The following is a 27,917-nucleotide window of genomic DNA, read 5'->3' on the forward strand; positions in this document are numbered from 1 at the left end:
TTTTTTAGTTTTTGCAGTTTTCTTCTGAGCTGTAGTGTAGATCGAGTTATCCAAGGGTTCTTATTTTTTTGTTTTTTTACAATAGTACTGGGCACAAAAAGATCAACACATTCTTTGATAATATCCTTTAAATGGTCCCAGAGATTGTTTGCATTAGTGTCACTGCATGAAAACATATCAAAATGAAAGGACAACATGTCTATTATTTAAACATCATCTGCTTGCGAAAAGTTTGGAAAATGACAGTTTGTTTTATTTGCGTTCACAGATACAGCAGAGTGCATTAGTAGTACCATCTGGTGATCCGAGATGCTGGGATAAATTTCGCATTTAGCATTAGAAGCAGGAATTCTACGTATAAAAAACAAGTCAAGTATAGATCTAGTATGACCTTGTATACTAGTAAAGTCATCAACAATCTGTAATAGGTCGAATGCAAATACGAGGTCAATAATTACTTCGCCTGTTTGTTGCATTGCTTCTGAACTGTCGAGTTCCAACCAATGTTGTGTACGTTGAAATCGCCGGATAAAATGATCCAATCCCCTTGTTTAACATGAATGCTCATATATTTTTTTTCAATTCAACAAGATCGGTAGGTTCAGAGGAGGGTGGCCTGTATACAACACCAATAATGTACTTAACATTTCCTTGATAAGTTTTACAGAAAAGGGACTCAACGTTAGGTACATCAGGCATTTGAATAATGTTCAAAGAATGTTTAAAAAGAATGCAAACTCCGTCTCTCCTAGCTCCGCAGTCTTTCCTGAATACTACATTGAAACCAACTGGTACAAATTCACTGTCCAAAACTGAATCATTCAATCATGTTTTGGTTAGTAATACAATGTCGGGATCGTGAGAAAGTATATTACCTTCCAGTTCAGTGGTTTTGTTTAATATGCTTCTGCAGTATATGTTCAGGATTCGTAATGATGGGCAGGGTTGTGATATTGGTCATTTATGGGACTGTTTATTGAGTAGATAATGTTGGCTTTCCTCGTCATTCCACGCGTAAAGAGTTCCGTCAACACTAAGTTTGTTATAAACGAGTTTAACTTTGGCACCCCTATTTCTTTGTTCACTTGCGTTTACCCATAGATTTTTAAGCACGTCACGCACCCATTTGGAGAAGTCCTCAGATGTGCCTTTTAGTTTGTAGGAATTTCTAAGGATAGTTGCCTTTTCACGATAATTCAGGAATTTAAGGATTACAGGACGAGTTTTTTTTACCTTTTTTGAGCCCAGCCTATGCATTCTTTCTATAGATGGAGTTGGTACTTGCAGTTTTTCTATGAATATATCTTTCACAACTTTCTTTTCTAGTTCTTCAGAGGTTTCTACAGAATACTTCTCCAAGCCGTATATCATTAAGTTGTTCTTGCGACTTCTCTTTCTTAAGTCATCCACTTTTTTAATGACCGAAGCTAATGTATCGTTCTGATTTGAAATTGCTTTTTCTATAGCATTTATATGAATTGTTAATTTCTTAAATCATGAAAGCTGCTGTTTCATCCCGTCATTTCTTTCACTTAAGGCAGTGATCTTTTTTCCATTTCTTTTTGGTTGACTTGGACATTTTCAATGGTAGCACTAATTTTATTTTGACCAGATAGCAGCTGCATCTACATTTCTTTTTCATTCGGGCCAGGGTTAGACTCGATATCACCACATACCAACAAAACTTTGGCAAAGCAAGAAAAACGTATAAAAATGCGCTTAGCAAAAAATGGGCAGGGGAATCGGTCATCGCTGCAGTAGGAATGACCTAAAGTGTAATCACTAACCTGCAGTACAAAGCAGAAAGGGTTGCTCAGCATTCCACCTGGTGTGCTCCTGCCGAGCCCACTGGTGAAGAACGGTCCTGCGAGGCCATTTATAAGTGTTCGAGTGTCCACGTGATATGATGTCACTGATGTCCGGTACGATGCAGATAGCGTGGCAAAAGGGAGGAATACCATGTCATCGATGTACATGTTCGCACATGTAGGGCTTTTGGATTCTAGGGCGCATGTCCGCTCGTTGCTTGGCTGACTCGCTGAAACGTACCCGATCGGTGTAAGCTGCCATCTGAGAAAGACGCTGCAACCTGCAGTACAAACAAAAAGGCAGTTGGTGCGGACTGGTGACAAGTTCTTCACGAATAGGTTGTTTTGGAATGTGAACGAAGACAATCCGCGCTTAAATGACCTAGGAACAATGTTGGTATTCCCTTCTAAATACTCAACGAGGCCTTTTAGCTCCAGATCTGCTTGTTGCTGTTCAACAAAGTCTTCTGCACTTATTATTCCAAGGAAGGGGTTGTCATCCTTGTCATCTTGTGGCAACGTGTCACAAGATGACAAGCGCATGCCACATGCATGCATGTGGACTTTCTTCTCCTCAGACATTTCCGGGTCGGTATGGTGGAATAGACGGTTCATTTCCTCGGTGAAGATTGCGATGGTCTCATTGGGCAGCTGCACTCGAGTTTCTAGCAGAGCTTGGGCTCATTCTCGGTGTACGACGCTTGTAAATGTCTGCAGGAAGCCGTTTCGGAACAAGTCTCACGTCATCAAGGCGGCTTCTCGGTTCTCGAACCATGTCCTGGTGGCATCTTCCAATGTGAAAAAGACATGTCGCAGTTTGTCGTCGCGGTCCCAGCTGTTAAATGTAGCGACCCTCTCATACGTGCCAAGCCAGCTTTCCAGATCCTCGAATGTTGAACCATGGAACGTCGGAAGCTCCCTGGGCTGCTGCAGGATGATGTGGGATGCTGGGGCTGCCATTGGGGTTGACTTGGCGATGATCTTCCTAGTTGCTTCAGGCAAAAATCCGTGCTTTGGGGGCAGTCCTTGCAGCCTGAGGCTACCTGGCTGGTTCTTGGTGACGTTGGTGCTGTCTTCCGCATTCGGGCTTGGGTCACGGCTTTTTGGGGGGGTCCGGTACATGATCACAAAGCACCTCCACAAGATGTCATGTGGTAGTGACAGTGTAGAAAGCAGCAAAGCTGTGAGTAACAAAACTAGCATTTTATTGGGTGAACTTGTGCCCTCAAAAATAGGCTACACCCAACGAACAACGATAACGGTGAACACAGTCAATGGTCATCGAAAATCTGATCAGCGGGTAAAGCACGTCAGTTATTATGCATGAGCCATCGAACATTCCTGAGTAATCGCTGGTGCCCACGTGTCTTCCAGGAAGTGCTACACCATTAGCATCATGCATACGTGCAATCACATTACACAAGGTTCGGTGACAACAGACAGCAGATAGAAGCATGGATAACATTCCAGAAACTTCTGATACATGCAAGCGCGTCCTGCACTGAGCGATAACATTTGTTGGACGGTGAAAAGCACTCACGCATTAAAGATAAGCAAGTTCATGTGTCAATATAAACGTTAATAATATTTGCTCATCTACCTTTAGAAAGCTCTGCTTTCTAAAACAAAAACTTCAAAGCTCCCCAAGCAATGTTAAATTACTGTGCTATTATTCTTTAATCAGACCCAAATTAGAATATGCCACTGAAGTATGGGAGTCGTATACTCAAATAAACATTAAGTCCCTTGAAAGAATAAAGAACAAAGCCATCCGGTTTATCCGGTCACGAACTGACTTTCCGTCGGAAATAATAAAAGCCAGTGGCATTGCCCTTCAAACGTTAGGAAAAAAGTTCAGAATTGACTTCCTTTCACTGCTTCTTAACTAGGAACTTGCGATAGATCCATCAATGTGTCTATCACCCTTACTAACCCGTCCCACAAGGCAGCATCAGGCTAACTCTCTCGCACCTTATTTTGCTATAACTGACATAAGTATTCCTATTTTCCATGCACGGTCTTAGATTGCAACGAATTTATCCAAGCATCTTCTGTGTCTCCTAAGCACACCAAAGTAGCCCAGTTGCACCATTTCACAGCTCTGTTTTTGTAGTGCTATTATTGCACTATTGTAGGAACAGATTTCGTTGTTGTTTTGTATTACGTCTTATTGCACTAATCTTGAAACAGATTGCATTGTTTTAGTTTAGGTTTTAGTCACTATGTTAATACACTAATCTCGAAACAGTTTGCATTGTTGCATTTTTACTATGGCTGTAATAAAAAAAAAAGAAATATTCGGCTACTCGTCTCACATGAAAACGCCAGTGTGCGTTCACTTCCTTATTCTGGTGCCAGCCTCCTCCCTGGTCATTGCATATAGCATTCACAGCTATCGCCACCAACCCTATTGTGATAAGCATCTTCACCCATCTGTTTTACAGTGGGCGGGGCATACTGCTATTGGCAGCGTACTGCACCCTCTTTGTAGGCGACAACGCAAACACACTGGCGTTCCCTGCCGTAGGCAGCGCAATGTGAGCATCCCGTTTCGTTTCAGCGGCATCTGGCATTGCCCACCAGCTCGATTTTTTTCCAGTTTCCCATCACCATCTAAAACACTCTGCAATAGGAAAACAACACGTCTCGGACCTCTGGTGCACCACCAGCTCGACATGTGTCGGCGTCCTGCAACGCAGCGATTTACGCAACGCTTCACATTACGTAGATGTCAACTCCAGTTGAGTCTGTCATATCTTTTAGTTACTTTGGTTTTTACGTTTTCCTGGTTAGTAGGTTCTCTTTTAGAATTCTTTTTCCCCAAAATGTACAAACGAAATTCTACTGTATACCAAATATTTGAGAAGGTAAATAGTAAATACTGTATTCATGAATTGTATTATTCAACCGATAACTATTTAATTAGTATTTCTGTGTTTGAGTATTTCCACAACCTTAGTTTAAAAGCTAAAAATCACAACCCTTTTTTACATGAGTGAAAAGATATAGTTCATGTTTTTGAGTTGTACCTTTAATTTTGGCCTGATGTGTGGAAGGCACCTGTCGGTGTCAAAGTTTGGTGGCCAGTAATCTTTCAGCAAAACTTGTCTAGAGAAGCCAGAGTTTGCATCTCCCATTACTTTGTTGCAGTACCAAAGCAGCCACGACGTTGCAACATGGTGGCATGGAATCCTGTCAACTACAACCTAGTAAGTGGGTCTTTACTAAGCTTGGCGCATTAAGCACTTTTTTCACAAGCGTGCCATTATGTTATGATGTTTTCCACTCGTTTGAATGTGACTGTGGAGAGAAAAAATGCTTCACAATTCATCATACTGAAACTTATTCCCACATGTCACACTAACCGCTTCTGTAAACTGTGCCTGTCTCTGTACATTTTCATGACAACCAAAGGTGTGTTCCTACAGTCGGCACAATGTGCACCTGTCTTATGCCACCACCCTGCAGATTTCCTCTTTTCATTTCTCCACCTAACTCACTGCTGCCATCTTGCCACCCATTCTGCAAACTTAAATGGAGCGAGCACCTTATGCATCTGCCCTATGTATAAAGGCCAGAATACATGGAGCAAATATGCGACGAATAGTCGGCGTTCGACGCCCGGCGGCGTACGCGCGACGCGCGGTGGCGGAGAAAACGTCGTTCGCCGCCGATCCAGCTGGCGCAAAAAAGTTCGTCGGGCGGCGACGATACCGGAAGCGGCAAACGAGCGGCGCCCCAAAGCGAGCCAATCAGGCCTCAATATCCGCCCCGACTTCCGTCTAGGCTTCCCCGCTTGTCCATGTATCCCAATCCCGCTCTATCGTTCACGCCGGTCTCCCGCTTTTCGTATTCATGGCATCCAAAGCGGCGCGGCTGGAATTTAACAAGTTAATAACAGCCATGGTTAGACAAGCTCACGTGCGCTACTTTCAGGTCTGCTTGCTTCGGCCGCGCGCCGGCCGCGCGCGCGTTGAGCCACAGAACAGAGCCGCGGAGTTAAAGGAGCCAAAAGTTGTTTACCCGCCCAGTGTTGCCACAACGCATAGCATCGCCGCTTTCTTTAAACTACATCGGCACATGAATGTCTCAAACACATAAAAAAGAATAGAAATCATTTCTAAACAAAATTTTACGCGTTTTTAGTGTTCCATAATTCAAAAGCGATAATAATTGTCGTTAAAGTTTTTTTTTTTTTTGTCATGTGTTTCACGACAACGCATTTGCCTCATCTAGCCACACTGTTAACAACGCAACGACTCGCCGGCGGCGGCCGGCCTGTCTTCGCTCCATGTAGCACAGCCCGACGAACATACGGCGTCGCGCCACGCCAGATTTTCTGCCGCCCGAACTTCGTCGTGAAAGTTCGCTCCATGTATTCTGGCCTTTACATGTCGGTCCAGCTCCATTTCTTTCACAACTAGAATATCGGTTACCCCCGTTGCACCACTGTCTTGTTTCCTTACATTCTTACTATAATTTTTTTTTGTTCCAACTCTTGTAGTACAGTCTTTGACTTCTTCTCAAGCAGAATTGTTAACTTAAAACTTTCTGCCCCTTGGTAGAATACTGGTAGAATACAATGACTGTATACTTTTCTAGGGTAGCTGTGAGCTGCATGTCATGACTCGGTAATGCCTGTCACACGCGCTCCAACCAATTTCATTCTTCTGTGAACTTCTTTCTCATAGTCACTTTTACGAACATACTATTGCACAGATTCTACAGGCTGAATGCCAATCTCAAATTCTCGTTCTCTTGGCAGGTTATTGTTCATTACCTTTGTATTACGCATATTAATCTTTATCCATGCTCTTAATCCATTTAACGCCCAAACCCTCTTGAGTGGAGCTAGCCTAGTAAAACTCTTTAAGGTCACTATGGTATCAACTGATCTACTTCATCATCATTGTGACTGGATGTTGGAGCATAGGTTTGTACTACCTTTATTATATGCCTCCTATTCAGCTTTATTACGACTACTGCTACCAGTTGAGTCTGTCATATCATTTAGTTACTTTGATTTTTACGTTTTCCTGGTTAGATGTCAACTGGAGTTGACATCTACATAATGTGAAGCGTTGCGTAAATCGCTGCGTTGCAGGACGCCGACACATGTCAAGCTAGTGGTGCACCAGAGGTCCGAGACGTGTTGTGTTGTTTTCCTATTGCAGAGTGTTTTAGATGGTGATGGGAAACTGGAAAAAAATCGAGCTGGTGGGCAATGCCAGATGCCGCTGAAACGAAACGGGATGCTCACATTGCGCTGCCTACGGCAGGGAACGCCAGTGTGTTTGCGTTGTCGCCTACAAAGAGGGTGCAGTACGCTGCCAATAGCAGTATGCCCCACCCACTGTAAAACAGATGGGTGAAGATGCTTATCACAATAGGGTTGGTGGCGACAGCTGTGAATGCTATATGCAATGACCAGGGAGGAGGCTGGCACCAGAATAAGGAAGTGAGCGCACACTGGTGTTTTCATGTGAGACGAGTAGCCGAATATTTTTTTTTTTATTACAGCCATGGTAAAAATGCAACAATGCAAACTGTTTCGAGATTAGTGTAATAACATAGTGACTATGGTATCAGGCATCGTTTGGGATATCATTGGTCTTAGTTAGGTTAGAAGAACTAGTGAGGTCAATACAGTGCTGAGGAATGGCCACGTCCTCTGCTATAGAGGACTGCCAGATAAGAAGCAGTTTGGAGTAGGATTCCTAATCCATAAGGACATAGCAGGCAATATTGACAAATTCTACAGCATTAATGAGAGGGTAGCAGTAGTCGTAATAAAGCTGAATAGGAGGCATAGAATAAAGGTAGTACAAACCTATGCTCCAACATCCAGTCACAATGATGATGAAGTAGATCAGTTTTATGAAGATCTTGAATTGGCGATGAGAAAAATGCGAACTCAGTATACTGTAGTTATGGGCGACTTCAATGCAAAAGTCAGGAAAAAGCAGGCTGGGGAACAAGCAATTGGCAACTGCGGCGTCGATTCTAGGAATGCTAGAGGCGAGATGTTGATAAAATTCGCAGAAGGAAATAAGCTTTGAATAATGAATACCTTTCTCAGGAAGCAAAGCAACCGAGAGTGGACCTTGAAAATCCCTGATGTGAAACAAGAAATGAAATTCATTTCATACTCTTTGCCAATCCCAGCATAGTGGAGGATGTAGAAGTGTTAAGTAGTGTAAAGTGCAGTGATCATAGGATTATAGGATTCTTCTCAATTTGAAGAAAGAAAGAGTAAAATTTGTCAAGAAAAAGCAGGCCAACCTAGACACAGTAAGGGTTAAACCAGGCAAATTCAGGCTGGTAATTGCCAACAAATATGCAGCCTTAGAACAGAGAGGTGAAGGTGACATAAAGGTAATGAATGAAACCGTAACTAGACTGGTTTCAGAGGCAGCTATTGAAGTGGGAGGCAAGGCACTAAGGCAACCAGTAGGCAAGCTCTCCCAAGTAACAAAGGACCTAATGAAGGGACGACAAAGAATGAAAGTGTCCAACTAAAGAGATAAGATAAAGTATGCAGAACTGTCAAAACTGATCAACAAGGTGAAAATAAGTTATATTTGAAACTATAACGTAAGAAAGACTGAAGAAGCTGTAAAAAATTGACGCAGCCTGAAATCAGTGAGAAGGAAACTTGGCATAGGACAAATAAAGATGTATGCACTGAAAGATAAGTAAGCAGGGTAATATTATCAGCAATCTCAATGGAATAGTAAAAGCAGCGTAAGAATTCTGTACTGACCTGTACAGTACCCAAAGCAGCCACGATAACTCCATTCGAAGTAGTAATGAAGAAGTTACAGAAGCTTTTTCTATAACTAGCGATGAAGTTAGAAGGGCCTTGCAATACGTGAAATGGGGAAAAGCGGCAGGAGAAGATAGAATACCAGTTCATTTAATCAAAGATAGAGGAGACGTAATGCTTGAAAAATTGGTGGCCCTTTATACAAACTGTCTATCAACCTGCAGGGTCCCAGAGAACTGGAAGAATGCCAACATTATACTAATCTACAAAAAGGGAGACATTAAAGAATTGAAAAATTATAGGCCCATTAACTTACTTCCAATATTATATAAAGTATTCACCAAGATGATCTGCAATAGAATGAAGGCAACGTTGGACTTCAGTCAACCAAGGGAAATGGCTGGTTTCAAGAAAGGATATTCTACAATGGATCACATCCATGTCATCACTCAGGTAATTGAGAAATCCGTAGAGTGCAATCAGCCTCTCTATATGGCTTTCATTCATTACGAAAAGGCATTTGATCCAGTGGTGATACCTGCAGTCATATAGGCATTACATAATCAAAGGGTACAGGATGCTTATGCAAATATCTTGGAAAGTATCTACAGAGACTCCACAGCTACCTTAATTCTCCACAAGAAAAGTAGGAAGATACCTATAAAGAAAGGGGTCATACAGGGAGGCACAGTCTCTACAATGCTATTCACTGCATGCTTGGAAGAAGCATTCAAGCTATTAAACTGGGAAGGCTTAGGAGTAAGGATCAACGGCGAATATCTCTGCAACCTTTGATTTGCAGCTGACATGGTCCTGTTCAGCGTCTCTGGGGATGAGTTGCAACAATTGATTGAGGACCTTAACAGATAGAGTATAATAGTGGAGTTGAAGATTAATATGCAGAATACAAAGATAATCAATAGCCGGGCAAGAGAACAAGAGCTCAGGATCGCCAGTCAGCCTCTACAGTCTGTGAAGGAGTGCACTTACCTAGGTCAATTACTTACAGGGGACCCTGATCATGAGAAGGAAATTAGCAGAAGAATAAAAATGGTTTTGAGTGCATTTCGCAGACATTGTCAGATTCTGACTGGAAGTTTACCATTATCAGTAAAAAGAGAGGTGTACAATCAATGCATTCTACTGGTGCTGACATATGGGGCAGAAACTTTGAGACTGACAAAGAAGCTTGAAAACAAGTTAAAGACCGCGCAAAGAACAATGGAACGAAGAATGTTAGGCGTAGCTTTAAAAGACAGGAAGAGAGCGGTTTGGTGCAGAGAGCAAGCAGGGATAGCCGTTGTTCCAATTGACATTAAAAGAAAGAAATGGAGCGGGGCAGGTCATGCAATGCATAGGTTAAATAACCGGTGAACCATTAGGGTTACAGAATGGTTTCCAAGACAAGGGAAGCGCAGTTGAGGATGACAGAACATTAGGTGGTGTGATGAAATTAAGAAATTAGCAGGCGCTAGTTCAAATTGGTTGGCATAATTGGAGTAATTGGAGATCACAAGGAGAGGCCTTCGTCCTGCAGTGGGCATAAAATAGCCTGATGATGATGATGATACTCTTACACTTTGCTGGCTGAGGTCCCCAATTATTTGTTACAAGTCAGTCTCCAGCACTGCTAAACAGAATAATGCCATCTGCAAAGTTCAGGTGGCTCAAATATTTACCCAAGCTTGAATATGTCTAAGCATGCAGTGAATACCTTTGGAGAGATTATCTCTCCTTGCCTGATCCTTTCTTGATCGGTATTTTGCCACATTTCTTGAGAAGGATTAAGCTAGCTGTGGATTCCTTACAGACATTCTTTCCTAGATATTTACATATGCTTCCTGTATTACTTGACTGCCCAATGTCTCCCTGACTGCTAGTGTTTCTACTGAATGAAACGCCCCTTTGTAATATATTATGATACGCTGATGAAGAAGTTTTCATCTTGGTCAGAAGAAGACGACGCTCTGGACTTCGCACGCTTTCTACCATCTTGTCAGCTGCTACAATTATTGTAAATATCCTGTAGATATACGTCTGACTGTTTTTAACCCCGTAACAATATAAAAGCCATATATAGAGGCTGTTTATAATCTGCAGATTTCACACTTATGTAATTGGTGACACAAACGTCATACATTGTCGAATAACCCTTTGTAAGTCCAGTTTGTTCTCTAGGTTGATTAATGTTGAGTGTTGCCCCTAATTCTATCGTAAATTACTTTTGTGAATCTTTTGTACTACAGCAAAATCAAACTTGTGTGCCCATAATTTGTAATTGAGCAGGCACTTGAGAAAGTGCCAGCCGAACTGAAGGTGGGCTCTCCTGTGAGGCAGTACGGCACTTTGCCAGATGGTGTGCAGTGCGAGATATGCAATCATCTTTTACACTTGGCTGCATGTAATGATTGCCCTATGAATGTTGATTGTCATTTCAAAGAAAATGTTCATCAGAACATGGCCCATAATTTTTGTTTTTTTTTTTTCCTGAAAAATAGTTCATTATAGCCGTAACTGAGAAATTTGACCTATTTAACTATGCGGTGTTAATACTGTTGTGCCTCATCATTATGAAGCTTGTTATTACGGAAAATTCAAATTATGGACAACCCTGAAGAGATGAAGTTTACCAGTGAATATGCCTTATTTATGTGAAAAATGTCTGGCTCCCATGGAATTGAGCAAACTTCATAGAGGCTGACGTAGTTTAATTTTATAAAATATTAGCACTGTCATTGTGAACTCTTAGCAAACCACCTGTGTTTTTAGTTTTGAGCTGACTTAAACGGTTTTCCTTTGAAGAATCCATGCCTTACAATGACAAGATACTGCCAAGCATCATTGTTTTACTATTTGCCAGTGGTAGTTTTCACCAAATAAGCATTGTTATCAAATTACTGCTCAATGCAAGACATGCCTCTAGGATCCAAAGTTTCTTGAACGCTGTGACAGAGTCTGTTGCAAAGAAGGCATGTCTTATCAGATTGTCTGTGTGACCATTTTTGAATGTACGCAAATTCCAGCAGTTGCTGTGGAATGTACTGTGAGTCAGTGTACATATACTGTAGAGGACACACTTGACCCGTGAGACCAGGTTCAATCTCCATTGACTGTGGTCATCACTATCATTGTGCTTTGATAATGGCTTGCCTTTCTTGGCACAAAATTGCCTATAAAAAAGCTAAGTTCTGAACTCGCATTCTTGGCAATGTTCTGGTTTTTCGCCGTCACTACAATGTGATATTTAACCATTGGATATTTCCACTTTTTCACATGGACAAAAAATACTTCTGCCATGAGGAGAGAACTAGGCATCACTTAGTACTCAAAGCTTCCCAGAGGAGATATTCAGTTATCACTTCTTTTATTTTTTATTCTTTTTAGTAGCATTTCTGCCTCGGAGCTGCAGAAAGACACCTGCACATCTGAAAGTATGCATGGTACTAGTACAAGAAATGACCAGAAATATCCCTGCCTATTGCTAGGACTCATTATGATAGATGGCTCACACAGCAAACAATTTTGGCTAAAAATCAAAGGGCCCTTTATTAATGAGGCATAGCTGTGCGTAGCTTTTAGTGGGGCTTCTCAAGGGCCAGTATGGTTTGTTTGTTATGTCTTTACAGTCGAACCTACTTATAACTAACCCAGATATAACTGTAATGAGGTTCTTTCAATAAATCATTGCTGAGGAACATTAGCCTTAGCAGCCTTAACGCATGAAGGGACAATTCGTTCGTTACCACACTGCAAGCCATTCATTAAAGGGCCCCTCACCACGCCCCATAGAAAATTTTGGTTATATGCTGGAAGTTGTTACATGTCCTCTAGGGAGAGTTCTGCTGCAAAAATTTTTTCAGATCGGCTCATTAATAGCAGAGATGGAAATATTTCAGTGCCGCGAACCCATGATTTCAGTAGGCATGCTCCACTGCCAAGCAAGACGCTCTTTCCACTTGCCCCGTCTAGCCTTCGCAAGCAAAATTCCTTCCCTGCGTTCTCCCATACCGGACCTTAAGGATCGTGTGACGCATGCGTCACAGGCCCTGCCTTCATTTTCTTTTCTCCTCGCTTCTTTTTTTCCTGCACTATGCATTTTCGCTGGTGGTGCCATGCGCGAGCTGTTGTCTCGTTTACACAGTGCACAATTTTGCGCGCTGTGCACAAGGAAAGATGACTAGCAGTATAATTCAGTGCTACACAAATATTGAGGCAGAACAAGCAGATCGCAGAACGTGATCACGCACTGGAATACGGTAGAAAATGGCATAGTTTCGGTACCTGCGCACGTCACTGCATGACTGTAAGAACAAGCAGATGAAGCGGAAGTCTTGCGGAGGTCTTGCTTCGGTGCAAAGTAAAACAAAAAACATGCAGCCATTCCGTTTGTGTGTTTTATTAGTTCTCTAAACTTCAATTCGTCAATTCAAGCAACAGATCATACAAATAACAGATGTTGTCTTGAATAATTCTCGAAGCCACGTGTCACCACAAGCGACGTTACACTACGGACATGATTATGTGGGCGCAGGAGCCCAACTGCAACACCGTACCTCTCTGGGCAGATTCACCACGAGTGAAGAGGGAAACGGCATTCGGATTTAAATGTCAGGCCTTTCCGTGGCACATAGCGATGTAATTCTTTGCAAACACAATCATTGGTGCACATTGTATGCTCTGCGCTTGTCGGCTCAATATGACCCGACCTGGTGAGGGGCCCTTTAAAGAAAATCCAGCACCATAAAGAGAAAAACAAACTCTACAAACTAATCAAACACACAAAAACGTATTAAGTCTCCAAGGAAAAAACCAAAGTCGGAAGGAGCCTACAGTTTCATGGTCTGCAGTGGAGCTGCAGGATAAACTAGTGGTGGCGACGGAGGCAGCGCTCGGAGTGTAGAAGCAGTGCTGAAGACAGGCACCCTTGAATAAAAATCCCGGTCACCCTCAGGCGAACAACCGGGATCCAGATATGCAGGAGTGAGTTTGGCTGCGACGTTGGGAACATTGGGCAGGTGGCCTTGGCATGGTAGAGGTCGCACTTCTCGAAGATCGTGCTGGTCCAGTAGAAGGCACGAAGCACAGGCCTGATGCCTGACAACTTTACTCCTGCGCCTGTAGCACTGGCAAACTCCTTCCCCCAGGCAGTGTTTCACGTCTCCTCTTTTCTCTCAGCTAGGTTGTTGCTATTGTTGCCATTCAAATTACTTTTTGGGTGCACTTGTGCAACTGCGGTAGCAACTCGTCGTCGTCTTTACATGGCTGACCCACTCCGATCACGGCACTCGCGCACTTGACACATCCTGATAACAAGCTATCAGTTGTAACATCTGCATTTCAGGGCATTTATAGTTTTCCTACACTGCCTATTGAAACTGCGTCAAGATGTAATTAACGTTTTCAGAAGCACCGTACTGTTACAAGGAACACTTCAAATCCGGTCGTTCTAAAAAGGAGAGTGCACGTGAAATTCTGAAGCACGGAACTGCAACCGAGCTGGGTGCATGGCAGCGCAGCTCCAGTCCAACCGAGATGAAGATTCGACCCCTGGGATGAGCGAGCGCCACGTGCAGATTTGAGAAGCCATGAGGAAAGTCACTCACTTTCACCCGTGCTAGGGTAACCGTGCCTTCAAGGTATGTCTCCAGCATGCTTCTGGGCGAAGCAGTACAGCATACAGCGGTCGTGGCCTCTAATCTGGGAGGCCACAGATTAGAGGCCACGACGGTAACACCCTAGGCTGATTTCTCCGTGTGGCACCTTGATGGAATCGCTTGCAACCTCGAAAGGTACAGCTGTGGCAGTCTCGTTTTTGAGCAATTCTCTGTGCGGAACCACATGCACTACGTTGTAAACAAGAAGGAAAGGAGTTAACCGAGGGGCCCGTTTGTTTATTACGCAATGAGGGTCTCGAATCCGGCAACATTGATGCCTTCAGGTAGCATGTGTGGGTTTCTTGACCGGTTGCCTTCACCCAAAAAATATCACGTTCTCGTGATGCCTGCGGCAAAAAGGATGTTCCAGATCCGCCGTCAAGGTTTGCGAGTACAGTTGAACCCAGCTATATCGAACTTGCAAAAGAACACCTATCAGTTAGATATAGAGAGTAATTCTATATAAGCCTGCTAAATAATTGGATGTCATAAAAGCACATATCATTTATAAAATCACTTTATTGGTGAAACTAGCTTAGTTTCGCATGAAGTAGTCCTGCATTTTCTTCTGCTTGGGCAATTTCGCTGCCTGCGACGCACGCACTTTTCGACATTGTCTAAAGCGTCGGAGCAGCTGAGGCCGCAACCTTCCGCATTCGCACAGAAGCACCGACTAGTGCGAGCGCACCAATCAGTTCAGAGGATGTGGGCCAAGGACCGTCGTTGCTTTCCTCATTGTGCCCACTTTCACTTGTGCTTGGTACGATGTCGGCAATGTAGTCTTCGTTTTCGGGCTCTCCTGTGGTCACGACACCATCATTTGCGCTCGCAAACTCATCCACCGTTGATTCGTCAACAGCTTCCGGAAATTCTGACAGCTCGCTCCGAATTTCGGCAACATCGGCAACGGCTTCATCGCATTCATCAGAATTTAGTCATCACCGAGCACGCAAAAGTCGGCATGGCTGAAGCAATTTCGGATGAACCACTCGCACACGGCCGTGCGTACGCATTGGGCGCCACAGGCACCGGGTCGCGAGTTTGGCCGCTTTAGCCGTAATCTCCCCCTTCAAGATCGTGCTGAGAATGCTCCTCGGAATCTTGTACCCTCAGGGACATACGACTTCTCAACGCGTTCGATCCTATTTATGATTTCGAGCTTCACGACGAAAGGCGAATTCTGCCGCTTCATCACGGCAACACTGCGGGAGAAGGCCTACAAGGCGCACACACAATGAACCAGAAAAGCAGCGAGACAACTCGCACTTCCGCCATCTTGTACGACGAGGGCACAAGAGCCTTTGATTGGCTGTCTGAGCAAGCGCTGCGGGTGGGCCAGAATCATTTTTTGCATGGGGGTGTCGGCGACTTGTCCGAGGCAGGGCGGTCACGTTAGGCAGAGCGGTTGGATGGAGCCACGCCGCCGGGTTTTCCCACATCCGCGAGGGAAAGCCAACTTCCGGGGGCACTTTCTGCCGCTTGATGTTCAATATACCGGGAGTCGCTGCTTTTTTTGTTCGATGTAAGCATAATTTTTCCTATATATACTCATTGTAACTATACCGTGTCCAGAATTTGTTCGATACATAGAATAATTTGATGTAAATGGGTTTGATATAGTCGGGCTCGACTGTAGTGGCGCTGGCTAACACTCCCAGGGTTCTACTAGGGAACATAAATAGCCAGGAAAGTGGATGGGGAAACGGCGCCATGGTAGCCCAATCGGTAGAGCATCGCACGTGAAATGTGAAGGTTGTGGGATCGTTCCCCACCTGCGGCAAGTTGTTTTTTCATCCACTTTCATTTCCATTTACTTATCGTTTCTTTATTTCTTTTATTTAGCACAAATAATTTCCCCTATGTTGTCCTTGTTGTCAGTGTTTGTTGGCTTCTTATGATATGCACTACATTGTGTATGACATGCAGGTGATTTCGACCAATTTGAACCAATGGCTGCTCATGTGTTGCTATCAATATTCACATAACACCAGTCGGCGTGAGCACTGCACAACACGCTGCTGCCACACAAAGTTGGAAAGAGTTAGCGGTTATGGTTTGTAAACACTTCATTAAGTTGTTGCTGATAGCAGTTCACGAGGACATTCAACCTCTTGAACTTGGCAGATTTTCGGCTGAAGCGACACAGAAAAGATTTTAACTTCGGGGCTCTCAGCAAGCGTGGGGCCAATGCTGGAGCCGTAACGGCAAGACTTTTGCAAAATGCTGGCAGGCAGCAGTAGTGTCTGTTTTCTGCCAACTAGAACGCTTCGTTATTGGATACAGTAACCAACCGTGTCCTGCTGATAGTGAAATATATTGCAAGCTCTTGGAGAAAAAATGGCGACATGCACTAATAGTTTTGAAATGGCAGGTGACCAGTACCGGCCGGGCACTGTTTCAAAGGAGCTACTGTCACACTTCATTCTTTAGATGACATTTTAAACGTAAACTTGCAGTTAGATGGAGAAAAGTGCTGGGAACAAAAATTAGTGTCCTGAATATTCTATCTTCTGGCCAAAGTGGTGTCCAATCATAGCATAATGCTGACATTTGCTCTGATATGTTTTTGACCGTAGGCAACCAGCTCGAGCCTCAAATAGCAAGGCACTGCCCTTTGTGTTCTTGTGCAGTCTCTTCCTTCTACAGGATTGTTAATTTTTGCATGCTTTGAATGGTAAGTATATAAACCTTACTGATTCAACGGCCTTTCTCGCGGTACTGTCGAGTTTTTTATAAACGAGTTTGACTGTACTGCCCCTACTGTCTGAGCTGTACTGGGCCAGGATTACTGTCACCCATATTCATGGCAATCTGTTTGGAATTTCCAGGTATGTTTTAGAGCCCTTTTTGCATTTGTTTTCTCCCCCCCCCAGAAGAGTAATGCCTTTGATCTTTGCATATTGTTTGCTCTACTCAATAACTCCTTAATTCACAGCTGGCTGCCTGCCTGGACAAGCACAAGGGTGATCACTCCATCCACATCTGGGACGTCCAGAATGCAGCCACCCGACCAGTCGAGCTGGGTGAGTTGCGGTCAGAACTGCTTGCCTGTGTGCATTCTGAATTTGTTCACTGATTTTTGCTGTATGGGCAGGGCTTCTGTTGGCATCCCCTTCAAGATTGGGTGGTGACAAATAGGCCTGCTTGAACCAGTCAGGTTTTATGGTGACGGTGATTTGTTAATATCCTCCTTGAAATGGAGTTGCAACAAATAGTCTCCTAGCCTGCTTCAGTTAATCAGGTATGCTATACATGCCTTTCATTCCAGCATTTTGCATGCATCTTATCAATTTTTTCTCTCTGCTTAATCATTTTTTTCTTTCTCAAAACTTCTCGATCTACCTTGTACAGTGATCCATGCTCATAATGAGTCTGGTTGTATCAATCCCTTCTTTGCTTTTTTCCACCAATACTCCATAGCTCTCTTGCTTATCTCAGCTGCTTGCCAGTTGATGCTTCAATACACGTTAAATCCAAGTGCTTCTCGAAGATGTACGTTGCCTATAGGCTTCATTCGGTGGATATCTTTGCATTCCATTAGGATGTGCTGAGTGGTCTCTGAAATTTTACTGCTACAAGCACATGCCTAATCTTGTTGCGAATATTTGCTCTGATATGTTTTTGTCCGTAGGCAACCAGCTCGAGCCTCAAATAGCAAGGCACTGCCCTTTGTGGTATCGTGCAGTCTCTTCCTTCTAATTTCTTTCTTTTCATTTTTGTAAATCTCCATGGTTTATTTTGTTTGCATTCTTTGCATCCAATTCACTGTCTTTGTTTCTCTCACTTTCTTTCTGATGACTACTGGCTGTCCATTTACATTTTCAATTACCCTATACTTGGTTGATAACTTTCTTGACCTCTTCCTCCAGTCTGTATCCACGCTTTTCGGGTACTGATACTTGTGCACTTTAACTGCCAATTTATTTTGATCCATATTCCTCAGTATTTCTTGCATTGTCCGCTAGTAGCACTATCATTTGCATACATCAGTGTGGGGACCTTCTGTTGTACAATTTGTCCATTATGCACGGAGGATAAACCAAATGCTAATTCAGTACTTTCCAGTCGTCTTTTTATGCCATTAACATAAGGAATAGAGATAGAGGACATCCTTACTTCAGTCCTTGGTGAATTATGACCACTTCATTGTATTTCCAGCGTTTCGATACAATTTCCCTATGGTTGTCTGATATCTCCTTGAGCAGCTCTGTGAAATTGTAATCTATGCCTTTGTGCTTGGGATGTTATTATCTGAAATTAATATTTCAAGTATATTAACTAAAGTTTGAGCTTTTACATAGCTACAATATCGAACGTCAGCAAGCCTAGACGTGCTGCTACAGCTCTGCCTGCAATCACTGTAGGAGGTGAGTCAGCTCTAAACGTTTTCGATACTTGACATACATGCTCTTATTGTATGCCTAGCCTTGAGTTCTGTTAAGGTGTCACTCAGGTGACAACTGTCACAGGTGTCTCCACATGCCATGTGGTCTTCTGCACCAGTGTGCATTCCAATCCAGGTAACTGTAAAGCTCCGAGGAAACATTTTTTGCTAGCTTTCATGCTCATAAAATTTTCACAGTACGACTTTTTCATTGTTGTTTACCTGGCACATGCAGATTGAGTTTTACAAATTAAAGAACTGTAAAATAACTTCACCAGAAGGGCTGTTAGGCCCTTCCAGTCGCAGTGACAGTAGCCACAAATATCCAACGATCAACCAGGCACAGGCTACGTGTTTAAAGAATATACTTTCTGGCATCGGCCACACAGCTTGCCAGCTAGATCTGGAAGCATGGGAGAGTCCCAGTGAACAAGGGGTAGCCGGCACATGGTAGGCATGGTGTTAGTCATAGTTCGAAAAAGAACACATGTTCATTTTTCTTCACGAGCATGTACTCTATTTTCATATCTCGCTGGTCCACCATAATATTGGTCTCCAAGCATGATAATGTTATACAGTAGAACCTCTCTGATACGTTCCCGTTACATACTTTTTCCTGGCAACAATGTTCACAATCGAGAAAGCAAAAAAAAAAAAAAAGACTCAATAGAGTTAAGTTCATTTTTTACCGGTTCATTTGTTCCCAGACAGCAAAATTTTTTGGCACCAACGTTCGGTACATGGCCAAACTGCATTCATATGTTTTCCGGCCGCTAGATCACATGTAAACAATAAAATGTGCAAGGCATACGTGATTGATAACAGTATATAGCTACCCGCCGCAGCAACTTTACCGCTATACTCGCCCGCCCGTCTCGCATGAAAACACCTACGCGCACTCAGTTTCTCATTTCGGTACCAGCAAATCTTCTCTGGGGCTGTCGCATGCAACATTCACAGCTATCACCGCCAATCGTATTGCAATAAGCATCTTCGCCTATCTGTTTCACAGCACATTGTACCATTGAAAGCATGGCGCACACTTTTAATAGGCAATAACCGAAATACTCTGCTATTCCCTGCTGCTCAGACTGCGATTGTATATGTTTCCCGGCCTTTAGATTCCATGTGGACAAGAAAAAGCAAGGCGTGCGCAATCGAGAACATAATATAGCCAGGCACCCGTCTGATGTGAAAACTAAGGCACATATTGTTTTTTCTACCGGTACCAGCAAATCTCCGCCTGGATCATCGCACACCGCCATCACTGCTACCACCGCCGATGTATTGTGATAAGCATCTTTGCATATCTGTTTCGCAGCGTGTGGTGCCATTGGAAGCGTAGTGCATGCTTTAAGTAGGTGATAACCGAAATGCGTCCCCGTTCCCCGCTGCAGACTGCAAACGTATACGTTTCCCGGCCACATCATACCATGTGAACAAGAAAAGGCGCGAGGCACGCATGATCGAAAACAGTATGGAGCCACCCGTCTGACGTGAAAATGCCGCCGCATACATTTTCTTGTTCCGGTACCACCAAATCTCTGCCCGTATCGTCGCTCATCGTATTCAAAGCTATTACCGGCAATCATATTGAGATAAGCATCTTCGCTTATCTGTTTCGCAGCGTGGGGTGCCATTGGAAGCGTAGCGCATGCTTTAAATAGACAATAACTGAAACACGGCGCCGTTCCCTGCTGCAAACTGCAATCGTATACGTTTCCCAGCAACTAGATGCCATGTGAACAAGAAAAGGCGCGAGGCACGTGCGATGGAGAACAGTATATACCCAGGCACTCGTCTGACGTCAAAACGAAGGCGCATATAGTTTTTTATTCCAGCACCAGCAAATCTGTGCCCGGGTCTTTGTACGCTGCAATCACAGCTATCCCCGCCAATCATATTGCGATAAGCATCTTCACCTATCTGTTTCACAGCGTGTGGTGTCATTGGAAGCATGGTGCATGCTCTAACAAGGCGATAACCGAAATGCGTCACCTTTCCCTGCAGCAGATTACAACTGTATGCGCTTCCCGGCTTCTAGATGCCATGTGAACAAGAAAAGGTGCAAGGCATACCGATTGAGAACAGTATATATCTGCCTGTCTGGCATGAAAATTACGGCATGTACAGTTTCTTGTTCCAGTACAAGCAAATCTCCACCTGTGTCATTGCGCGGCGCAATCACAGCTATCACCGCCAATTGTATTGCGATAAGCATCTTCACCTATCAGTTTCGCAGCACATGGTGCCGTCGGATGTGTTGCAGATGCTTTTAATACGCAACAACCGAAATGCGCTGACGTTCCCTGCTGCACACTCCAATCTTAATGTTTCCCGGCTACATGAAGCCATGTGAACAAGAAAAAGCATGAGGCACATGTGATCGAGAACAGTATATAACCACCCACCTGACGTGAAAATGACAGCGCATACAGTTTCTTGTCCCGGTAGCAGCTGGTCTCCGCCCGGGACTTCGCGCGCCGCAATCGCAGCTATCACCGCCAATGATATTGTGATAAGTATCTTCGCCTATCGGTTTCACAGTGTGTAGTGCCATTAGAAGCGTAGTGGGTGCTTTATATAGGCAATAACCGAAATGTGCCGCCGTTCCCTGCTGCAGAATGTGATCATGTATATTTCATGGCCAGTAGAGGCCATGTGTGAGAGAAAAGGCACGAGATGCTCGCGATCGAGAACAGCCTATAGCCAGGCATCCGTCTGATGTGAAAACAAATGCGCATATAGTTTTTTATTCTAGTACCAGCAAATCTCCGCTCGAGTCATTGCACACTGCAGTCAGTGCTCTCACTGCCAATTGTATTGCGATTAGCATCTTTGCCTATCTGTTTCGCAGCTTGCGGTGCCATTGGAAGCATAGCGCAAGCTTTAACTAAGTGATAACCGAAACGCGCCGGCGTTCCCTGCTGCAGTCTGCGATCGTGTACGTTTCCCAGCCACTAGTTGCTATGCAAACAAGAAAAGGCACGAGGGGCGCACGATTGAGAACAGTATATTGCCACATGGTGTGGCACAGCAAGGGGACTGAAGAAGAGAACTAGGTTCGTCTCGGGGGGGGGGGGGGGGGGGGGGCATCGCGCGTCAATACTTACGTTTCGTAAAGTGCAAACACCTCGATTCTTATTCAGCGTGTATACAGCAGGGTATATGCGACAATTTGGTAGAGCTTGCTGGGTACACTCAACCTATGCAGGAGACCCCACTGGGCAGCAAGAACCTCGCCCCACAATTGGAGTTGACTCAATTTCACCGCACAAGCCGTCGAATCTGAGGCCTCACCCCAGAATTTGGAAACCTCCAGGAAAAAGTGATGACTGCGACCACTGCGACTTCTATGGAAAGGGTGACACCGACTTACCTAATGCTGCTGAATCCCCAAGTGCCGATGGCTTTTCATGGCGACACATTTGAAGACGTGGCAGACTGGCTGGCGGAGTCCGAGTGCGTGGCTGCATTTAACAAGTGGGAGAACAATTCCAAACTCAGAAACGTCTACATCAGCCTCCAGGATGGTGCTCGCACATGGTTTATGAACTGCGAAAGTGCCCTGTCATCTTGGCCTGAGTTCCAGCACAAGCTACTGGAGGCTTACTCCAGCCCGGATCGCCGGGAAAGAGCGGAGCGAGCCCTTCAATCACGCGTTCAAAAGCCCAACGAGAGCGTCACGATGTACGTGGAGGGCATGACACATCTCTTTCAGCGTGTCAATGTGAGCTTGTCGGAAGAGAAGAAGGTGCGTCATCTGATGAGAGGCATAAAGGAACAGCTCTTTGGCGGTCTTGTTCGGAATATGCCCAAGACTGTTGTGGAGTTCCTCACCGAAGCCACCACGATGGAGAAGACGCTTCAGCAACGGTAGAACATGTACAATGGACAAATGAATGCCGCCGGCACTCCGGATATGCCGGTAGGCTTCAGGTGCGATGTCGTCTTGCTTTGCGAGCTGATTTGCTCAGTAGTTTGCGATGAGCTGCAGAAGCAACACGGTACGTCGGCACCTCCAGTCAGCTCCCTCGCCAGCGTCGTACGCGACGAAGTACAGCAGGCACTGCATGCACCTCTTTCCAGCAGTGAAGCACCACCTCTGCCAAGCAGCGAGTCCCGGCGCAAGACTTACGCAGAAACATTACTGAGCCCCGCCCAAGCTCTCGCACCTACTTATGTTGCGTCACCAGTTGCATTGCAATCGACGCAAGCTGCTCTGACAACTCCGCTACCCTACTTCGACGACCGCTGAACACCTGCGAGAAAACCAGAGGTTTGGTGAGCACCCGATTGACGACTGTTATGCTACCACTGCGGCGAAGCTGGTCATGTGTATGTGGAGGCCCCCTACCGACAACTCGGACTGCGGGGTTTTTCTATCGCTTCGCCTCGACCTAGGTTCGGCCAAAGGCCTCCTGACATCGCAGAATTCCTCAAACAGCAGCACAGGCCGGGCACATCGCAACGGCAGTCATGCTCACCCTCACCGCAGCGATATTTTCCTGCTCATGATACCACCTTGAGGACGATGCAAGGCAGATCACCGAGTCCACGCCGGGAAAAATGACGTCAGTGACCTTCCAAGGCTTGGCCACTGATGCTCGACGTGCTGAAGACCTTGTATTGTGCCGACCGCAGAACAACAAAAACACAATGACGCCAGAACCAGTTCCCGTGAACAGATTTCTCTGGACATACCTGTGTTGATCGACGGCAGAAAAATGAGTGCACTTGCAGTTACTGGCACCGATTACTCTATTCTTAGTGGCAAACTGGCGAGTGTTCCGAAAAAAGCTACATTGCTCCGGAATGGGGCACCAGTTCTTACGGCAGGTGGTCACGTTGTCACACCGCTTGGCTTATGCAAGGCCAAAGTAGAAATTCACGGTGCTGCTTTTCTCGCCACTTGTCTGGTTCTACGTGAGTGTTCCCACGATTTAATTCTTGGGATGGACTTTCTCTGGGAATAGGGTGCCATTATTAACGTCCACAAGCGCTGCATCACTTTCTTGACACAAAGGGCAACAACACAGACCGACTCCCTTGGACACAGATCCGCACTTTGCATTTCAGACAACAGCATCACGATACTGCTGTGTGCAAGTGTTATGGTTCCGGACAAGTCGCACGAGCTACAAGACGGTGAAGCCATTGTAGAAGGCAACATTTCTATGTTGCTGACCCAAGATATTTGTGTAACACGGAGCCTTGTGGAACTTCGTGATAGCCAGACAGCGGTCCTCGTTACCAACTTTACCTTTGAGCATCGGCACATTTTTCGTGGCACTGCCGTCGCCTACGCCAAACCATCAACGGACATTGTGGAGTGCTTTGCTTCTGAAGTGGACACAGACGATGGTTCGCTCAGAGACATCGATGTAAACTCTGAGCTTATGGACGACCAAAAGAGCGCACTGCAGGAAGTCGTGAATGAATTCCACGTGTGCTTCGCTCGGTCTACTAAGGTGGGCCAAACGCCAATCACAAAGCACCGAATAACGACATCCACTGACGCATGCCCCATCAAACAACAGCCTTATCGTGTCTCGCTGAAAGAACATGAGGCAATTCAAGCCCAAGTCAAGGAGATGCTAGATGATGGTGTTATTCAGCCTTCGCACAGTCTGTAGTCCTCCCCAGTCATTCTGGTCAAGAAAAAAGACGGAACGCTTTGTTTTTGTGTTGATTATCAATGCCGCAACGATGTTACCAAGAAGGATGTGTGCCCACTACCACGTTTCGATGACTCTTTAGACAGGTTGCGGCGAGCTGAGTATTTTTCGTCCCTCTATCTAAAGAGCGGTTACTGGCAAATTGAGGTAGATGAACGAGACCACGAAAAAACTGCTTTCGCCACTCCAGATGGTCTTTACGAATTCAGAGTACTTCCTTTCGGTCTCTGTTCGGCACCAGCAACTTTCCATTGAATGATGGATACCGTTCTCGCTGGTCTGAAGTGGCAAACTGCCTTGTTACCCCGACGACATGGTTGTTTTTTCGGTGACATTTGACGGCCACCTGAAATGGCTGCGGCAAGTTCTCGAAGCCATCTAATTGGCTAACCTCACCCTTAAGCCTCAGAAGTGTCATTTCGGCTACAAGGAGCTGATGTTTCTGGGACACGTGGTCAGCACGGAAGGCGTTAGCCCCGATCCTGCAAAAACTGTCGCTGTAGCCACGTTTCCAACACCGACTGACAAGAAAGATGTCTGACGCTTCCTGGGCCTTTGGGCATACTACTGGCATTTCACCGAAAACTTTTCGAGGATGGCGGAGCTGCTGACTCGCCTTACAAGGGACGATGTATCGTTCATCTGGGCCTCATAGCAAGAGACTGCTTTCACCGAGCTTCGACAGCATCTGGTGTCAGCATCAGTTCTGGCCCACTTTGACGAGGAGGCGGACATAGAAGTTCATACAGACGCAAGTAATGTTGGTCTTGGTGCGGTGCTTGTACAATGGCAGGAACGTATTGAAAGAGTGATCGCCTACGCAAGTCACACACTATTGTGTGCAGAGACCAACTACACCACCACAGAGAAAGAGTGTCTTGCCATCGTATGGACGCTGACCAAATTTCGACCTTACCTCTACGGCTGCCCATTCAGAGTTGTAACCGATCATCACTTGTTATGCTGGCTGGCAAATCTGCGGGACCCTTCTGGACAGCTGGCAGGGTGTACTTTACGTTTGCAGGAGTATGATGTGACCATCATGTACAAGTCGGGCCGCATACACAAAGACGCTGATGCACTCTCGCGCGCCCCTATCGACACTACCAGCCAAGACATTGAGTACGACGGCGCTTTCCTTTGGGGCTGTAAGCATTACTGATTTGTTTACACGGCAGTGCACCGACGACGCACTATTGCCTATATTCGAACATCTGGAAGGACGAAACCGATCAATACCCTGGTATATCGCTCGAGGATTGTTGTCTTTTTGTTTACGACATGGCATCTTGTATAAGAAGAACTCTGCTGCCACCAACAAGACCTACCTTTCTGTCGTTCCAGCGGACCTCTGTGCCGAAGTTTTATTCACCTGTCATGATGAGCCTCCGCCTGGCCATTTGGGTTTTTACGCGAACGCTTGATAGAGTGTGCAAATCCTACTACTGGCCGAAACTTGCCGAGTGTGTTAAGCGGTATGTCCAAGCCTGCCGTAAATGCCAGCGCCAAAGTAGCCAGCTGTAAAGCCTGCGGGATTGCTGGATCCGATTGACCCACCTGGAAAACCTTTCGACCAGGTCGGCATGGATCTTCTGGGCCTGTTTCCACTGTCATCTTCCGGCAACAGGTGGATAATCGTTGCCACAGACTATTTAACGCGGTATGCTGAGACAAAGGCGCTGCCTTGAGGCACAGCTTCCGAGAATGCCCAGTTTTTCATACAGAGCATCGGCCTACGGCATGGCGCCCTATCGCATATCATCACAGACCGAGGCAAAGCCTTTACAGCACAGCTCATTGAAGACTTTTTTCAATTCAGCTACACGAGCCATCGAAGGACAACTGCCTATCATCCGCAGACAAATGGCTTGACCGAACAACTGAACAAAACGATGACTGACATGCTGTCTATATACGCAGACGTACAGCACAAGACGTGGGATGAGATACTCCCTTACGTAACATTTGCCTATAACACTGCTATGCAAGAAATAACACACTTCAGGCCGTTTTACCTCGTTTACGGCCCTGAAGTGCAGACTTATGTTAGAAGCAAAGCTGCGGTGCGACAACTTCGATTATCTCGACCTCGCCCAAGATGCCGAACTTTTCGTGTAATGCACGGAAGAAGCCTGTCAGCTTGCCCGAGTGCACATAAAGAAACAATAGAGCATCGATGCACACCATTACCATCTCTGCCATCGACAAGTCAGGTTCCAACCTGGTGATCAAGTTTGGGTCTGGACTCCCGTGCGCCGAAAAGGACTATTCGAGAAGCTTTTGAGTTGCTACTTTGGAGCTTAAAGAGTGTTGCAGCGAATTAGTGATGTGAATTATGAAGGTCCTTCCTGACGGAAGCCAGCCTCCCCGACGTCGACAACCGCAATCTGAGATTGTGCACATTGTGCGGTTGAAACACTACTGTAGCCCCTAATAGTCGACGTTTTCAGCTGCTTAGGTTAGTTTTTGTTGTTGCTCATCTCTCAGTGCCTTGTGACTATATTGCACACCGCAGTGATTGTGACTATAGCCTACGTGTTCGTCCTAGACCATCTCGGCACTCTCATGTAAAGTCTATGTATGTTTTCTTTCTTTTTTTTTGAAGAGGGGGTAATGGGGGGGGGGGGGGCACATGGTGTGGCACTGCAAGAAGACCGAAGAAGAAGAGAACAAGGTACGTCTCGGCATCATGCGTTGATGCTTACGTTTCGTAAAGTGCAAACGCCTGGATCCTCATTCAGTGTGTATACTGCAGCAGGGTATAAGTGACAATATAACCAGGCACCCATCTGACGTGAAAACAAAGGCGTGTATAGTTTTTTTATTCCGGTACCAGCAAATCTCCGCCTGGGTCATCGCGCGCTGCAATCACAGCTATCACAGCTATCACCGCCAAGCGTATTGCAATAAGCATCTTCACCTATATGTTTCGCAGTGTGTGATGCCGTCGGAAGCATCGCACATGTTTTTAATAAGCGATAACCGAAGCACGCTGGCCTTCCCTGCTGCAGACTGGAATCGTACACTTTTCCTGGCCACTTGATCCCATGTGAACAAGAAAAGGCGCGAGGCACGCGCGATCGAGAACAGTTTATAGCCACCCATCTGACGTGAAAACAACGGCGCATACAGTTTTTTATTGTGGTAAATCTCCACCCAGGTCATCGCGTGCCACAATCACAGCTATCACTGCCAATCGTTTTGTGATAGGAATCTTCGCCTATTTGTTTCGCAGCATGTGGTGCCATGGGAAGCATTGCGCATGCTTTTAATAGGTGATAACTGAAACACGCTGGCATTCCCTGTTGCAGACTGCAATCGTATATGTTTCCCGGCCACTAGATCCTATGTGAACAAGAAAAGGCCTGATGCGCAGTTGTATTTTGTTTCGTAGTGTGAGTTCTGGTGTGCACAGGTAGTGGTGTTAGCCAATGTTGCTCACTGTTGGACATCTGAATCTGACGCTTAGTATTCTGTGGTTGTTTTTTATCTTTCTTGTGACAGTATGAACTTCGCCACGAGATGTGCAATGTCATCAAAGCACTCGGTGAAACAGACACCTTGTTCTGTCTTTGCAGTGCTTTGAGCTTGTGCAGATGAAATCCGGTCTCAGATGCATCGTTGTTT

General features: G+C 45.2%; 1 protein-coding gene across 14 annotated transcripts in view; it reads left to right on the top strand.

Annotated features, from left to right (window-relative positions):
- The window catches only part of mio (GATOR complex protein mio), a 560,893-nt gene that overhangs the window by 178,245 nt on the left and 354,731 nt on the right, over positions 1-27,917 (top strand). For 13 of the 14 annotated variants that reach the window (XR_012826275.1, XM_075682897.1, XM_075682900.1 and 10 more), the window contains 2 exons: positions 4,959-5,017; positions 17,164-17,251. Coding sequence is in view for 13 of the 14 variants with exons in the window: in XM_075682897.1 (XP_075539012.1) it covers positions 4,959-5,017; positions 17,164-17,251 (147 nt within the window). In the remaining variant the exon portion in view is untranslated. The remainder of the gene's footprint in view (positions 1-4,958; positions 5,018-17,163; positions 17,252-27,917) is intronic. The other variant, XM_075682904.1, reaches the window with a different exon arrangement.

This window comes from Dermacentor variabilis, chromosome 2 (assembly GCF_050947875.1).
Source record: "Dermacentor variabilis isolate Ectoservices chromosome 2, ASM5094787v1, whole genome shotgun sequence".
Taxonomy (NCBI): Eukaryota; Metazoa; Arthropoda; class Arachnida; order Ixodida; family Ixodidae; genus Dermacentor; species Dermacentor variabilis.